Source organism: Mangifera indica, chromosome 6, assembly GCF_011075055.1.
Source record: "Mangifera indica cultivar Alphonso chromosome 6, CATAS_Mindica_2.1, whole genome shotgun sequence".
NCBI classification, from domain to species: domain Eukaryota; kingdom Viridiplantae; phylum Streptophyta; class Magnoliopsida; order Sapindales; family Anacardiaceae; genus Mangifera; species Mangifera indica.
The window spans coordinates 4881558-4898916 of NC_058142.1; the positions used below are offsets into that span (position 1 = coordinate 4881558).

The following is a 17359-nucleotide window of genomic DNA, read 5'->3' on the forward strand; positions in this document are numbered from 1 at the left end:
AATTTAAAATTGAATTGCATTAAGGCATACAAACACTGGCGCCATTTTCTTATCTGTTCGGTTTCTCTTAGAGAAACCCCATGAAATATCTGGTTGATCGAAGTTGGAATACCCAGCTTAGGCTCGGTACAATGTTAATAATCTTTTTACTTAAGATATGATATTGTTAATATTTCGTTACGTTTGTAAAATTTTAATTTGAATTACTTTAAAAAAAGTATTATAAAAGTAAAAATATCATAAATCAGAAAAGAAAAGACCTGCACTATTTGTTGTAACATTTACCTATAAATATAGTGAAAATATAGATAAGTTTATACAAGGTAATGCAATATATGCACTGGGTTTTACTTTAATCTTATTTTAAAATTATTTAATCATATGATGATATATCATTTATATATACATAATTTTATTGTGCGGGCAAATGCAATCCTTGCTATTGTTTAATAGAGTTTAAATTTGAGGTTGAAAGGAAAACAAAACAATATCTGAACCCTCTTATATTATGTTACTCGGTTATTCTTAAAAGCATAATCTAAAAATCTTGATAAGCAAAAGTTGAGTGCAATTAATTGGCTAAACAACTTGTAATTCTTTAAGCCAAGCTGTATGCAGGGGGCACGGATCAGGTTTACCTTCAGCAAGTGCCTTCTCAGTGAGAGAATAGAACCAGCCATTTCTCCATTTGAACTGAAAGAATCGAACAAACTTAACTGAGAATCGAATGTAAGAAAAGATGGGTGTACTTGATTCATGTTGTCATTGCATTCTTTACCTCTTTAACTGCAGTTGGGAAATGTGCAACAGCTCGTGAATACGCGCATAATCTTTCGTCCATAGCTTCTTCAAATGTTAGTCCTTTCTCGGCAGCAGCTGCAGATGCTAGTTCCACAATGAGACTACAAACCTGAAAGCACAATTTTCATTGGTGATGATGGCTTCGATTCCTATCAGCTAAAGACACCTCATTAGAATGGCATTCACTAATGGCAACTGAGAGTTTGGTCACAGCTATAATTTTCACTGCTTATGCTTGCATTTACAGCCAACCTGACCTCCAAAAGGTAAAAGATCATTCCTCTTTGTACTACTTGATGCAGATGCACTATGAAAATTGGTAATTTGAAATTCAAAACAAAAGATAACCCAAAATTAATTAATATTCTTTTGAGGTTATCTCTATCCAGTAAGAAAAGTTGAATGTCCTTAGCCCATGTCCATTGCTCATCAGGTCATACTCAACGCTAACCAGAAATTCCCCTCATATAATCAATTACAGCCATATGTACTAAATGAAGAGGAATACAAACAAATGTCAAAGTTTTAGTTTGCTTTAAATTAGTTTCATGTATCATTTAAAATAAATAAACTAGCATGTAGTATCAAGGCTTCCGTAACATGCTACAATCCTCACAAGTAAGAAGAGGTATTAATAAGAATACCAGCTTAAAGGCCAGATGCCTTTTGACATGGGAAAAAATGAATGACTGAAACATAGAAAAATGTAGAAAGATCGAGTATGACATTAAACTATCAAATCATGGTTCGAAAGCAGTAAAAGGAAACAAAAAAAAAAAAAAAAAGGAAAAAGCAATTTTACCATCCAGCCACTGCAACACTTATAGTATACATATTATGATGTAATAGGCTAGAAGGTACTCAATAGCATCAGAATAACTAATAATTTAGCTTGTAATTGTAGCAAATGCAGTGTTTTTCTATGTCAGGCTACTTTGCAGCATTAAGTTAGACTACACACACACACACACAGAAAGAGGGAAAAAAAAAACGATCCTTATTGAGACCTTAGCCAGGATGCATAGGGAAGTCAGCCTACAATCAAGGAAACATGCGGTGCTACTATGGTCCTCTCTAAACAAAGGTATATCTCTCCTTCAGCTAGAGCATAAGAAAATTGAAAGAAGTATGGTCAATGACTTAACTCTGTGATAGTATCGAAGACAACTGTCATCAACTATAGAAAAAATGATTCACAGCAGGCACAATTAACATTCTGGATGTCAACAAGCAAAAGCTGGATGAAACATGACCAACAAACCTCCTTTGATAAGGATAAAAAAAATTGTGTTTGCACCATTCCGTTAATATTTCCAACAACCCACCCTCCACTTCACAAAGCGCTAGACTAAAAAAGACACTTACTGAGCATTAACCAATGGAACAGACAAATCCAAGTATCTTTCGAGAAAATTATTCTCACCTCAGACCGATACTCCTTTTCCACAACGCCCACAGTTGCACCAGGATGGCGAGCTCCAACAAGCATGAATGCAGAAATCCATATCAACTTCTCTAACATCTGCTTCTGGAATGCTTCCTTGTCAAGAACCTGAGTTACAAAACACAACTAAACATATTAGCATGATTACACTCAGATGTGCTGCTTAAGTTCCAAAATCAGAATCCACTTCGGTAGATACTGAAGTTTAAAGTTTGAACCAAAATTTTAAGCTCTTAATCTTAATTATCTAGCACCCTGTTAATAAGATAACAGTAAATTTCTTCAGAATTGATATCAGATAACCTTGCAAGAAAGGCCTCCAGCATGTAATCTTGCAGCAACTGCAGTAGCCCATTTCCCATATGCTGCGGTTAGCCCTTCAGGATTGGTATCAGTCTTCCCATCTATAGGAGGTTCTCCAAGCTTTGATACAGCAAAATAAGCCAATACTTGGTCTGCTTCACCCAGGCCTTTACTTTCAAGCCACGGTTCCAGCATCCCATTCTGGAAAAAAACCAAATCTGCTAGATTGTCAACATCCCATCAACTAGAGTTCCAAACATCTAAAATACATAGGAAATTCAAAAACTTCACACCACAATCACTCCAAAAACCATCTTACAAAACTTCTCCTAATAATTAAAACATAAAGGAAAACACAAACCATCAATGTATATGACAAGAGATTTCATTAATAAATAACACATAAAACTAGCAATCTTATAGTCAAATTATTAACTCAAACTCAAACACAAACACCAAGCAATGCAATAAAACACTTCAAACTTCGACAATTATACATATTGACACATTTACAAAGTGAAGCCTAAAATGAAAAAACTTTGTAGCCCTACAATTCATTAGCACAATTATTATAATAGGTAAATAAAAAGGGCTATATGAAAAGAGCTAAATTTGAACAATTCCATTGAATTAGATTATATATCACTAACTAAGAGAATGAAATTGGCTGATATTATTACAATTCACATTGCTATAAGTCTTACATTACAATGTAAAAACATTTCCATATTACAATTCCAGAACTAATGTTCAATTAAAGCTTGGCTTGTTAAAAATTTAACAGAAAAATTCCTAACAGTAATAGTACTAAAACATAATAAACAACAATTCCAGCTTGAATATTAATAAAAATTCAGGTGGTTTACCGTTCCATCTAGACTTAGGTGTGACCTCAAGAACAGCTTCAAGATCATCATTCCTCGTGCATACAAAGATAGGACCCTCAAAATCAAGCGGCACAGGTTCCCCACGCTTCACTATCAAATCTTGACCACTACCCATTTCTTGTAAAGCCCTTCCGACACGCCCGCCGCCTACGATGACGGCGGGAGCGATCTTGGTGGCAGTGGTATTGGCCATGGCAAAAATGCGAGTGCACTTAGCAAATTTATTGGGAGTGGAACTGTGAGGTTTAGGAAAAGTGGGCAGGCAGAGGTGTGGCCAAAGAGTGGAAGTGGAAGCGGAAGCAGAAGTAGAGAGTTTGGCTAGTGAGTTGACGGCCATTTGATTGAACTGAGTTTGTGTTGGGTTTGACGGGACTGAGATTTTATTTGGGACATTTTTGTTTTTGTCGAAGTGGGAGGGTGAAGTTTGGGGGGAAATAAAATGGCCACTCATTTTGTTAAGGCCTATCATTTTATCCTTTTTTTTACTTTTTCTATTTTGGGCTTTGCCAACACTTGTTACTGTCATGAAATTATAGCGAAATGGGCTCAAAATTAAGGGTAAGTTAGTATTTAGCCAACATAATAAAATTATATGTATAAATAATATACGTAATTTTATATAAAAATAATAATTTATTATTATATATAATTATATATTATTTTATTACATAATAATATTTTATTATTTATACACAAAATTATACGTATTATTTATACATATAATATTACTTTTAACCCATATAAAAGTTAAAAAAAATAAACCCTATTAAATATAAAATAATCTTTTAATAAGGTTTATATTTCCCCCATTTCAAACTTAATTAGATCTTTTTACATTTTTACACCCCAAGTTCTAATTTTACCTTATTTTCTTTTCCACTTGTTCAAATTTATCTACTTTCATTTTTCATGATTTTAAAGAGTTTGAAAAAGTAAATACAAAGATATTTCATTTGGCTATATAATAAAATTATATGTACATATTTTTTATATATAATATAATAATATTATATATATAAATAAAATAATATATATAATTTTATATATAAACAAAAATATGACATCATATAATTAAGTAATTATAAATTAAAAATAAGATAATACTTACTTATATAGTAATATATAATTATTTACATATAAAATTATACATATTATTTATATATATAATTTTATTATTCGTATAAAGCGTGTAAGCTTTCTTCAAGGATCCCACAGTACAATAATGTAAATATAAAGGATGCGCTTGCTCATCTTCAAATAATTGATCTTTTTTATCAATTCCATGATTTCTCAATTGTTTTCTTGTTCTTTATACTTTGCATCTTACATATTTCAAAGCAATACTAGTTGGACTTCAGGGAAGAGCTGGACTTAGAATCCAAGGCTGAGTAAAGAATTTTCACCTGACATGGAAGGTATTATTTGGCTTACAAACCTTTAACAGGTGTAAGCATTCACATAAAAGGGTGATTGAGGTCTAGGGTTTAGGATATAACTCATATCACAATAGACAGGAAATAATTTACACAATAAGGGTGTGTTTGGTCAAGGGAATTAAAAATTACTCTGATATTCTATTTCTTATTATTTATATTATTTTGTTTTGTTTATAAATAATAAAAGATTTTGATAATCTTCTATTGTCAATGGTGATATGATAGGTAATATAAAAGGTAATCTGATTACCACTTCTATATTAGATATTAAAAGATTATTAAGGTAATCTTGGTTGTATTATAATATATAATTTATTTATTATTTTTATGACAAAAATAATCTTAATTTTAATTAATATAACAAATAATATAAAAATATTTTTAAATAATTATACTTAAGGATATTTAAATAAAATAATATACTAATATTTTTTTTATTATCTCTAAACCAAACACAATAATTATTTATAGTTATCTATTTTTATCAAACTTTATCAAATATAGTAATAATTTATTTTCAATAATTATCTATCTTTAGGATAATATTTTAATTTTAATAATAAAATATTTTCAAAATCAAATGCCTCTTATGGGTAACTAAATGTGTCGTTGGTCACAAGAAACAGGAAAAGTTCAGCCATTTTTCTAGTCTGAATTTGTCAAGTAAAACAAACATCATTGGATTGTAATTTTGTTGAAGGGATTGGAATCTATTCCAAGAATTTGTTTTTTTTAAATTATGATTGTTAATTGTTTTCTTAATCACATTTTTAAGCGCCTCTTTGGGTTTCTTCTGAGAAGCTAAAATCAACTTCAGTACTTTCAGGAATCAAAGTGCTGGGCAAAATTTTTTAAAAGTAATTATTTTATAGACATGATCCTCCAAGAATCTGTTCTGTAGTTGTGGTTTGTTGGAACTCTTTTTTTTTTTTAATATATAAGAAAATTAAATATTTTTAATATATTATTACATAAAAATTATAAAATATGAATTATGTATATGTCCTATTTTGAGTATATAAATTAGTACATATTTATGGGTGTCATAATGTGTTTGAACGTTACTTTATCTTTAATTCAAAATTATTCAATCACATGATAATAAACATCAAGTATATATCTATTGGTGTACTCAAATGAATATATATAATTTTATTAATGTCGAAAGACTTGTTCTCACCCAAGGTTTAATCCATTGTTAAAGTAACCGTCACTAACTTTTGAAAATCTAAATATTCATCTGACATCTAGCTTCTGTTAAAATTTTTAGTTAGTTATAAGAGTAAAAATATCATTTAACCAGTAATATTAAAAAAATAAAATTGTATTACATTTGTTCACCTTAGTTTTAAAAATTAATAATTTTCCCTCAACATAAGTTTTGAAAACTTATATTTTCCTCCTAAAGTTTCATTTTTTTCCCATCCTTCTTCGACAACCATTCTTTGACTGACCTCTCATACCTTCTTCTCTATCAGTGCCTCCTCCCCTCTCCTAAACAAAGACGAATCGAAGATGGCAGAGCGCGATGGATGTTGTTGATGTTGGATCTATGCAACAAATAGACCGTTGATGCACATATCTATGCAACAGATCTCAACATAAGGTAGAAAGTAGAAGGCAGAGTGTCGTTTTTGTCAATCGATCTATGCGAAAAATAGAAGGGAGAAGGCAGAGCATTGCATTTGTCAACCGATCTATGTGAAAGATAGAAAATAAAAACATAACGTTAGCTAAAGGACAATCACTATAAAAGGAAAGAAAAATATAAGTTTTCAAAACTTAGATAAAAAAAATTGTTAGTTTTTAAAAATAAGATGAAGAAATAAAATAAAATTTTATTTATTTTAATATTATTAATTAAATAAAATTTTTATCATTATAACTAACTAAAAATTTTAACAAAAATTAAATAAAATATAAGTATTTAAATTTTCGAAAGTTAATAAAAATCACTTTAAAATGGATTATACCTTGTCTGGGAATAAGTTTTTTGGCCTTTTATTAATTATAATTTCAATATAATTGCATGGTATCATAAGTAAACAAAAGCACACGGCCTTTATAATTTGTCATTACTCATTTTAAATTATTGTATGGTATAATAATAATAAATCTAGTCACTAGTTTTAAAGTATCCAAGCGTCTTTAAACAAACAATAATAAGAATAATAATAATAATAATAATAATGATTGCAAGCTTTATCTAATAATATAAATGAACACTAATTTGTTTAACAAATTCTTTATAATTAACCACTTTTAATTGTATGGAATCCCCAGAACTCGTGGATGCAAATTAAGGCCAAACGACTATTTCCCACCCAAGGTTTAGCGTTTTCTCAAATGTCCCTCTTTTAACTATGGAAACACCAAACACTCATCCATGACTGGTTAGATTTAACAAAACCCTAACGCCTAAAAATTTTATCTCTTTTTACCCCTCTAAACTTTAAAAACTAACATTTTTCCTCAGTCTAAGTTTTAAAAAATCGCAGTTTCACCCTAGGGTTTGGTTTTGAAATCTCCGGTGGCCTCTCCGGCTCCGTTGCCGACGGCCTCTCCCTCCCGAAGCAACCTCTCCTTCCGACGATCTCTTTCCTCCCATTTGGAGGTCTGATCGACGTCGGAGACGCCTTGGGAGCCGGAGAGGCCGTCGGAGATTTCAAAACCAAACCCTAGGGTGAAACTGCGATTTTTTAAAACTTAGGCTAGAAAAAAATTTTAGTTTTTAAAGTTTAGAGGGGCAAAATTATATTCTATTTTATTTATTTTTAATATTATAGCAAAAATGACGATTTTACCCTTATAGGCGTTAGGGTTTTGTTAAATCTAACCGACCATGAGTGGGTGTTTGGTGTTTTCATAGTTAAAGGAGGGACATTTGAAAAAATGCTAAACCTTGGGTGGGAAATAGTCGTTTGGCCTTTTTATACAAGTGAATGATCCAAGAGTAAAACTATATATTTTTGTGGGATAATATATTTTAAAATGGATAAATAATTTTAAATTAAAAATAAAATTATAATTAATTTTATAATAATATTTTATTTGTATATCCAATTATATATTATAAAAATGTATAAATATAACATTACTTTAGAAAATACATTAGCAAGTTTTAGACACTCTCAACTGTCTCATGTGATTTATATTTAAATCGAAATTTGTATCACAATATTCAAATTGTGTATTATATCATGTACCATATAACATGTCTTTTAAATAAATAAAATAATAAAAAATATAATTGACATATCATTATTTTAAAAAAATATCGCAAACATATCTAAAATTTTTATATATAACCATATTATATCATTAATTTATCATTTTTTCTAAAAATATATATCGTAATATGTATCGTATCATAAGATACGTATATTTTATCATATTAATTTGATATATATTATTTTTTATCTATATTATATCATACAATATTTATCCTATATTATAAAAAACTAATACCATGATTTGTATAAAATCTCATATTGTTAACGAACATAAATGAAATTCTTTTTCATGAAATTTAAAAGCAAATTCATCCCTTTGAGGTTTAAAGCGGACAAAGCCTAGCCTAGCCAATTAGATTGAACTTCCGAATTTTATAGCACGTTAATGTCACTGACCCTATGTTCCCCTGTTAGTCTACACAACTAATTCCGAAAATAATTCATAAAATTGTCGTCTACCAAGCTACCACCCACTTCCTACGTACAAAAATAAAAAATATATGGATGAAGAACTCTCAACGTCTACCAAAATCTTTGTTTTTCCAACCATTAAAATTCCGTAAAATTTAGGTGGTAGCTTCCAACCTCTAACGCCCTTTATGGCCAAAAGACTTACTCCCACCCAAAGTATAGTGAATTCTCAAACTCTTACCCTCTAACTTTTAAAAACCTAAATACCTATTCATAATTTAAAAAACTAATACATACCCTCCAAAATTAAGTTAAGGTTAAGAGTAAAATCATCATTTAACAATAATATTTAAAGTTTGCATCATTTTAACCTCTTAATTTGAAAAGCTAACAATTTTCTCTAAAATTAAGTTTTAAAAAATGACATTTTCCCCTCATCTAGGGTTTTCAATTTTACCGGTGAATTTCCAACCAACGATGGCAGATCTCTCTCCCTCCCAGTGTTGTCATCTCCCTTCGATGCTCAATTTCAGATCGATGACATTTGGATTCGATAGAATTCAGATAAAATCCAGACAAAAAGTCGAAACTTTTCGTCTGGATCTTCGTCATTCAAACAAAGTTGACTTTGTCTAGACAGTGACAATGGTCCAGAAGAGATCAATCTCCTCATCTGGACTGTCATCATCATCATCCAAACGAAGCAGACTTCCTTTGGACGACGAAGAGCTTTGACTCGGCGTCTAGATTTTGTCTAGATTTCATCAAATTCAAATATCATCGGTTCGATATTGAGCACTGAAAGGAGAGAAGACACCGCGAGGGAGAGAGATTGACCATTATTTGTTGGAAATTCACCGACGAAATTAGAAACCCTAGGTAGGGGGAAAATATCAATTTTTAAAACTTAATTTTAGGGAAAATTATTAGCTTTTCAAATTAAGAGAGTAAAATGATATAAATATTAAATATTATTGTTAAATAACGATTTTGCATTTAATCTTAACTTAATTTTGGATGGTAGGTGTTAGTTTTTCAAATCATGGGTAGGTGTTTACATTTTTAAAAATTAGAGGGTGAAAGTTGGGGAATTCACTATACTTTAGGTGGAAATAATCTTTTGGCCTATTCTTATTTCATTATTCCCACCCAATTCTTAATTATTTATTTATTTTCCCATCTAACAAACACTAATTTTCTGTTTGTAATTAATGGTTAATTTGGGAATTCGATTGATTTGAGTTCATGGCCAACTCATTTTTCTTCGCAAAAATAGTGTGAGTTATTGACTTTCGAGAAGTTCATAATATCACTGCATCATCCTGTTGTTAAATAATTTTTTTTTGTCTATTCCATATTATGATGACTATTTTATCCATGTTTTTCTTTCTTTATTTTCTTTATTTTTAGGATTTTCATAGTTGGATTGAAGTATAATTGTAAATATTATAGAATTGCTTATTAATGGAATAAACAATGTCACGTGTGTTTAGTTTTAAATATTTAATTAAATATTTAAATGATATATTATTATATAATTGAGTACTATTTTATATTTAATTTAAAATTATTCAATTACAGAATAACAAATTATCTATATATTTAATTATGTACTTAAAACTACGTATATATAATTTTATTATAATAGAATATAAAATTATTCAAAGTGGTGAAATTCTCCCCTCTATGTCCCTTTAAATTCAAATATTAACACTTTCAACCTTGCAATTAAGATTGCATCTTTTTGTTCTCACGTCACCACCTTGTAAAATTACAAAATGACAATATCATCCCATTTTTGTTGCATCACATTCTCGATCTAAGTCATCTTTTCTAATTGGTGCTCCTTTGTTGGTCATCTTTGTTGTGGAACCCTCACCCATGTTGGCGTCCTTCTTGTTGTCATCGAAGTCTCTTCTTTGAATGCGAAATGCCTCACCTCTCCATAACTTGTCGTTGTTGGTATCTCCTGTTATGACTGTGACTAGAGTCCCTCCTTTATTGATTTTTTGGCCTTCATGATAGTGCTCCTTCTGGTGGCTAATTTATCAAATTCTGCTCTAGCTGGCATTGCCACTAACAGTCTCTTTACTCTAATTAACTACACCAATCATCTCTTCTCCCTTTTATCGGTGTTCTCTCATTTATTTAGTCCACCACAGTAGTGTCCTTGTAAGCTTTTACCACTATCATTCTTGGTTTTATTTTTCCATTGTCTTCATTGTTTTCTTTTTCCCTAACACCCAACTAGGCAGTTTCTTTCATTGGTTTCTACCAGCTACCATCGTTGTTCCTCATTACAATGAATGTTGACAGTCATTTTTATTCTCTCATGGAACATTATACATATTGCACCTAAAGATCTCAATTTCTTAACATCCTCACCATTCACAATATGTAGCATGTGATTGTAAGTGTTGCACACCATCTAGCATCGTTCGTTCCATATTTATGCTAATTTATAGCAAGTTCCTCCTTTGTTAAACTTTTTCCCCGTGAGCTGACTTCTTTTGGCTAAAGGACTTTTTCCTACCCAAAGTATGTTGCATTTATAAATTCCCACAATGTAACTTTGAAAAACCCCTTTATCTACGTATGGATGGATAAAGTTAATGAAACTTTAATCCCTTACAATTTTATCTCATTTTTCCCTCATAAACTTTAAAAACTAATAATTTTCCTCTTAGACTAAGTTTTAAAAAATAATATTTTCCTTATAAGGTTTAATTTTCAATTCCCAATGATATCTTTGGTAGCCTCCCCCCTCTTGATGCTTCATTTTCCTCCAACGGTATCTCTCTTGGTATCTCTCCCTCCTCTAATTGGTTATTCAAGCCAAAAAAATGAAGAGTTCTGTTAGGAAGATGAAACTCTTCGTCTTTTTGACTTGAATAGCTGATTAGAGGAGAGAGAGATATTGAGAGAGATACCATTGGAGGAAAAGGAAGTGTCAGGAGGGAAGACTGCAGGCGATGACACCAATGATGTCATTAGGACTTGAAAATTAAACCCTAGAGGAAAAATATTATTTTTTAAAACATACTCTAAGGAAAAAATATTAGATTTTAGAGTTTTAAGAGAGAAAAAAGATAAAATTTTTGTTTATTTTTTATATTATAGGTAAAATAACGATTTTACGTTTAAAACTAATAGACTTAACTATTTATCGATAGATAAATAATTTTTTCAAAGTTAAAGAGAGGGAATTTGGGAGTGGAACATACTTTGGGTGGGAATAAGTGCTTTAGCCTTTTTTTTTTTAAAACCAAAAGAAATCTAATCGAGTAACTCGATTAACAAATTGACTTTAGAATGCGAGAATAGCATGAAAAATGTGTAAAATACTGATGGATTCTTACTCTAATGACAATTATAATCAATTTATGTATTGATTTATTAGGATATTTATTTGATTTGTATTCCTTATTAAAATATAATCTATGTACTCCTTTTCCTTTTCTCCGTAGGATTAAGATTTCTTATTGGATTGTAGCATAGTTGTCTATATTGTCATATCATTGATTAATAAAATATACAATTATTCACTATTTTTCATCCAAGAAGTTTAAATAATTATTAGACCATGAAAACAATTTTCCCATTGTGAACTAGAAATGAACATCAAAATTGACTTCAAATATATTAGTCAATACCATTTTAGTTAATAAAAAAAATTTCCGAACACCTTTTTAAATTTTATTTTAAATGATTTGCATGGAAATTATTCAAGTGTGACACACGATATGTTGGTCAATGAGTAATAAATTTTTATTAATGGAACTTTTAAGTTTAATTATAGGTATAAAAACATGCAACGTAAAAATATATACACAAGAAGGAAAAAGAAAGAGTTCTTTTGAAAATTAAATATAAATTGAGGCCCTGACAAGTTAATATTATTAAGGGATACTTGATAAATAAATAATGTTTATACTCATCAGTATCTACATGTAAAATGAACCAATAAAAATCAGCAAACTTTCTTCTTCCCAAATTCTATAGTGAGAAGAAAAGAAATTTCTTTTCAGGAAAAAAAAAAAAAAGTAAATGCCTTCTTACTTGTTCATCCTTTGTCTTCTGACTCTGCTCCTTTCACCATTCATATATCTTCAAAATATTCACATATAAGTCTAACGATCAGAGTAAATTGTAAAGATAGGCTTATTTTAATTTGTCAGCAAAAAATTACTACTTTACCAAGCTTGCTACGTATACGTCATTAATTATCGAGTTCGCAATGGAAAATCGGTGCCATGAATGAGTTTAAGTCTCCAAAAATAATGTCATCACTATCAGTGTAGTTACCAGAGTCAAAATATGTTTGAATGTCGTCAGGAAAACTCCGGCGTGATGGACCTACCTCTGATGTTGATAAACAATCAGCAGCTGAAGTCTTCTCCAACATTTCCTTAAACTTTGAGGATTGTAGTAAAAGCCCTAGCGCCGATGAGGCTGATCCTCCAGTGTTGCTCGACTTCAATGGAGGATTAATCGATGTCTCACTAGCACTTGAACTCTGAGGTTTCGTTTCAATAATCCCTAATCCAAGCTCATGATTTAGGCTTGGAATTTGATTGATATCAGCGATAGGCCTTTCTTCAAGGTTGCTAGAATTAGGGCTTGGATTAGGGTTAGAGTTATGTTGATTGTTGGGACGCAGCCGCTTAATGTATCGACTAAGATCAAAATTTGTCACAGCATTAAGGCCACGATACTCTATTGCTGCCATGTCATAGGCTGTGGCTGCTTCTTCTTGGGTAGCTGCAAGAACAAAAGTATTATTGAATTATTAAAATACAATTGCAAAAATATTTTTCAAGTAATATTATACATATTCACTTTAAAAATATATTTATGTTTGTCATTATATAATTATATGTTATTTTATTTTTCATTTAAAATCTCATAACCATACTCATATATATTTTTAAAACCAGTATACATAATTATATATATATATATATATATATATATATATATATATATATATATATATATATATATAATGCAATAAACGGAGGACTTTAATATTTGGAAGCAGATTTGGTTGAGTGTTAAGATTTTGATGGCAGAATTCGAATCTTAAATAAATAGCGAACGAAAGCAGTTGAGGTTTGGTGAGCCATATCCCAACCAACTATATTTGATTACATATTTACATGCATTAATTCATCACTTGACTCTTACAATTTTATATATTTAATGTATGAAAATGACTCTAAAATATCTAAATTTATTTATGTAACTTATTCACTTGGACTCATTTGTGAAAGTAATTGATTTGGTGACATTTGCTCCAATCATTTCTCACCAGCGTACCTAAATTTAACTGTCTTAAGCTAACAATTCAACCCTAAAGTCAAACACTAAAGTTAATTTTTTTGGGAGCAAATTGTTGGTACCATATCCTAGGATAATTTTTCTATAATATTAATCCAAACTTATATTATTGTCTCTATTATAGAATAAACTTTTTTATTGTCTATTTCATTAAAATTTAGTTATTTTAATTAATATCATTTATCGTACTTAATAAAATAACATATTGCATTAAGAAAGTGTAAATTACCGTAAGTTCCAAGGTATAAATATTTGTTGCCGAACACTCGCCCAATTCTCGCTTCCCACCTTCCATTATGATGGTGCCTTCAAAATTAACAATTAAAATGAAAAATAAGAAATTGTAATAATAAAATAATGTATACCTAATAACTAGGATTAAGAAAACTGGTGAAATATTAAAATTTATAAAAAAAATATCTAAGTTCAAATTTTTATTATACTTATAAAACTTTACAAATACGTACTCATATTTTAATTGTGAGATTTTGATAGGCATTTGCCTTTATAACAAGATAATTTTATCATATTAATTGATACAACTCTGATTAGGTTCATTAATTTTTGACAATATAGATGTGACAAGCAAAGTGAGATAGATATATATAATTTCAAACTCATTAAAAAGAGTAATACAACTGTATATCCACTTTAAGTATATAATTATATACATATTTATATATGTTATCATATAATTTGGTGTTATTTTATATTTAATTTAAAATTACTCAAACATATAATGACACATATAATTATATACATATTTATATGCTCAAGATGAGTACATATAGTTTGATTGCATAAAAACGTATGACTGATTTGGATTGCTATTTTTCAAATCAATTTAAGGCTTATTATCAATCTGAAAATATTGGTACATGAATATGTAAATGCAAAAGCTTTAATTATTAATTAATATTACCTTGCTACCCCTCTATATTTTGAAACGCCCCGAGAAAATCCACTACTTTTCCTGGATTTTGATTTCATCAAAATTTAAAAAGAGAAATGTTGTTAATCTCAACCCTTCAAATGAAGATAATTCTTAATTAAAAATTCTAAACAAAAATTAATTACCTCCTCAAAGATCCAATATATTCTTCTTTTGACTGATTCTCCATTTCTCTGAGTTCTTTTTCATAAGTTGACAACTACAATTAAAATGGTAAAGTAATAAACATTTGACCTAAAATACATATGCATTACAATGTCGTAATTCGAATCAAATTCAGTAAAAAAAATATATATAAAATAAATTAAAAAGCTTACCGGAAAATTTGTGATGGTTTCTCGACCCCAGTACTTCAATGCTGCCAAATCATACGCACGTGCAGCTGCTTCTTCATCATCATAAGCCCCTAAAGGAAAAAAGGCCATTTGTATCATTAATTCACTAAAATTTACCAAGATTTACTATGAAAAATTAAAAAAAAAAATCTTATGAAAAGTAGAATTTTCACTAAAAAGCTAAATGAAAATGAAAGGTGTATTAGTTATGAAGAGAAGGATAATGCTTTTGAAATCATAGAACTTACCTAAATATACTGCATTTAGTTTGATTTCATCACAGTCACCATCCATCATCAACGCCAAATCCCCAAAAAATAAAAGAAATCACAAAATTAACTCATCAATAATCTCACTCAGTAAAAATTAAATCACTGAGGCCAAAGATCAATGAATTACCTTGTCTTCCTTTCTTGTTCTGCGATTCATTCCAGCAATTCTTATCCCACAGATGAGCTTCATATCGCCCTGTCCATCGATGCCTGAACAGGAACAAAATCTTCAACATAAACACAATACGAGAAGAAATTAAAAAGACTGAATTTCGAAATTTCGAACCTCGTGACGCCTCTGTAGATGGAGCTACGCTGCGGCGGCGAGTCTCTCGGCACGCTTTTGCGCGTCCGCTTAACCTTCGTAACAGCAGTAATAGAAGAAGTATTACTGCTAGTACTCGCAATGTTCTTCTGCGAGGTTTTGGCCATGAAACTTAATAAACGATATCACCGAAAAGCAAAAGAGATGAAAAGGAGAAAGAGAGTGACTAGGTCATCCAAATAGAAGAGATCAGAAATAGAGGCTAAATATTGAGAGAAGCGGCCGAAGAGAGAGAGAGATAAATAGATTGAAATGGCCGTCTAGAAGCGGCTTTGTGTAGAGGCTGGTTTCAGTTGTCATCACTTGTTGCCGAATTATAATGAGAAGGGAAATTCGTACGAGCTTCATTTTTTTATAAATGGAGATTGTGTATCTGATGAGTTGCCTTGGTCTAAGCCTTTTTTTTCTTTATTTATTACATGTCTCTTGCGTCATAATAATTATAATAATAACAAAAATTAATAAAATTAACGAAATATTATAATTTTTAAATAAAAACTTATTTAAATTAATAATTATTTACCAAAAAAATAACAATATTCAAGCATTTTTAAATAACTAAGAGTTTGTTCTGTATAGTTTATTCTAATAGAATTTATAAAGTATTTTTAAATTGTAATCAAATAATATAAAATAATTTATCTTTAATACATTCTAATAGGTATGAAGGATGTTTTTGTCTTTTCATTATATTATATTAACAATTAACTAATTGTATTAATATTATTTAAGGAAAATGAAAAAAAAATCATTTATTGACTTTTTATTAACTATAGTTATAATTTATCAAAATAAAAATTTATTTAAAAAAAGAAAAAACATGCATGTATTCATAAATGCAAAAATTTGGTTGATTTGAGGCATGCCTGGATCATGTGTTGATGAAGACTTTTTACTGATGGAGTGATGGGCATCCAATTTTGTCGTTTTGGTTTATTTTTTGATGAAAATGTGACGAATGCCACGTGGAATTTATGGCTAGCGTTTACTTATGGAGTCTCATTTTGTTCACCAACAGTATTTTTATTTAATCATTTTGACTCCAATTACTTCATTAATTTTCTTTTTTCAATTTTCATGTTTTTCTCTCCAAACATGTTTTCTTCATTGGTGAGTCATATTTTCAAGTATTTTCCGTAAAATTTTTTTAAAAAAAAAAAAGCCATTGCTTTGTAAAGCTAACCACGTGCAAATGATTAGATTCTATTTAATTTGCTTTTACGAATTATAGACAATAAATTAATGTCTAAATAATATAAAAAAGTAAATAAAATAAATAGGAATTAAGTTTTTTTTTTTTTTAAATTCACTTTTGTATGAGGTATGATGGGAATTGTGTGTGTGTTGGTTTTCATTCAACTTTTAAGATGAAAAATAATACAAACAAGATTTATGTGTCATTAATTTACTATATTTTGTATATTTCTTCAAAAAATTTGGGAAGTAGTTTGGTTGATAATTCGAAATAAAATATATTATATATGAAAAAATTTAATGATATTTTTATATATTAAGAAAACAATCACACTCTTATTTTAAATTTTGAAATATCCATTATGGATTAATTCTTTAAATTATCTCTTATAATTTATAAATAATAATGTTTTTTTTTAAAGAGAA

The 17359-nt window shown here is 29.4% G+C and overlaps 2 protein-coding genes across 3 annotated transcripts; both read right to left on the reverse strand.

The window, feature by feature from the left end:
- Nucleotides 1-475: 475 nt before the first annotated feature.
- LOC123218278 lies at nt 476-3874 on the reverse strand. Of its 2 annotated transcripts, none has more exons than XM_044639623.1 (5): nt 3415-3874; nt 2549-2766; nt 2225-2353; nt 779-910; nt 476-693 (listed from the first exon to the last, which is right to left on the reverse strand). In XM_044639623.1, exons 1-5 carry the CDS (start codon nt 3770-3772, stop codon nt 580-582), a joined length of 951 nt encoding a protein of 316 aa, XP_044495558.1. In that variant the 5' UTR covers nt 3773-3874; the 3' UTR covers nt 476-579. The 2 variants fall into 2 exon arrangements, with proteins under 2 accessions (XP_044495558.1, XP_044495559.1); XM_044639624.1 differs by having other exon boundaries at nt 2549-2749; nt 3415-3604.
- Nucleotides 3875-12378: 8504 nt separating this feature from the next.
- Nucleotides 12379-16069, reverse strand: LOC123218444 (AP2-like ethylene-responsive transcription factor At1g16060). The gene is made up of 8 exons (XM_044639904.1): nt 15701-16069; nt 15542-15624; nt 15391-15399; nt 15125-15213; nt 14933-15006; nt 14778-14828; nt 14085-14161; nt 12379-13276 (listed from the first exon to the last, which is right to left on the reverse strand). The coding sequence occupies exons 1-8, from the start codon at nt 15844-15846 to the stop codon at nt 12735-12737; spliced, it is 1071 nt and encodes a 356-aa protein (XP_044495839.1). The 5' UTR covers nt 15847-16069; the 3' UTR covers nt 12379-12734.
- Nucleotides 16070-17359: the final 1290 nt, after the last annotated feature.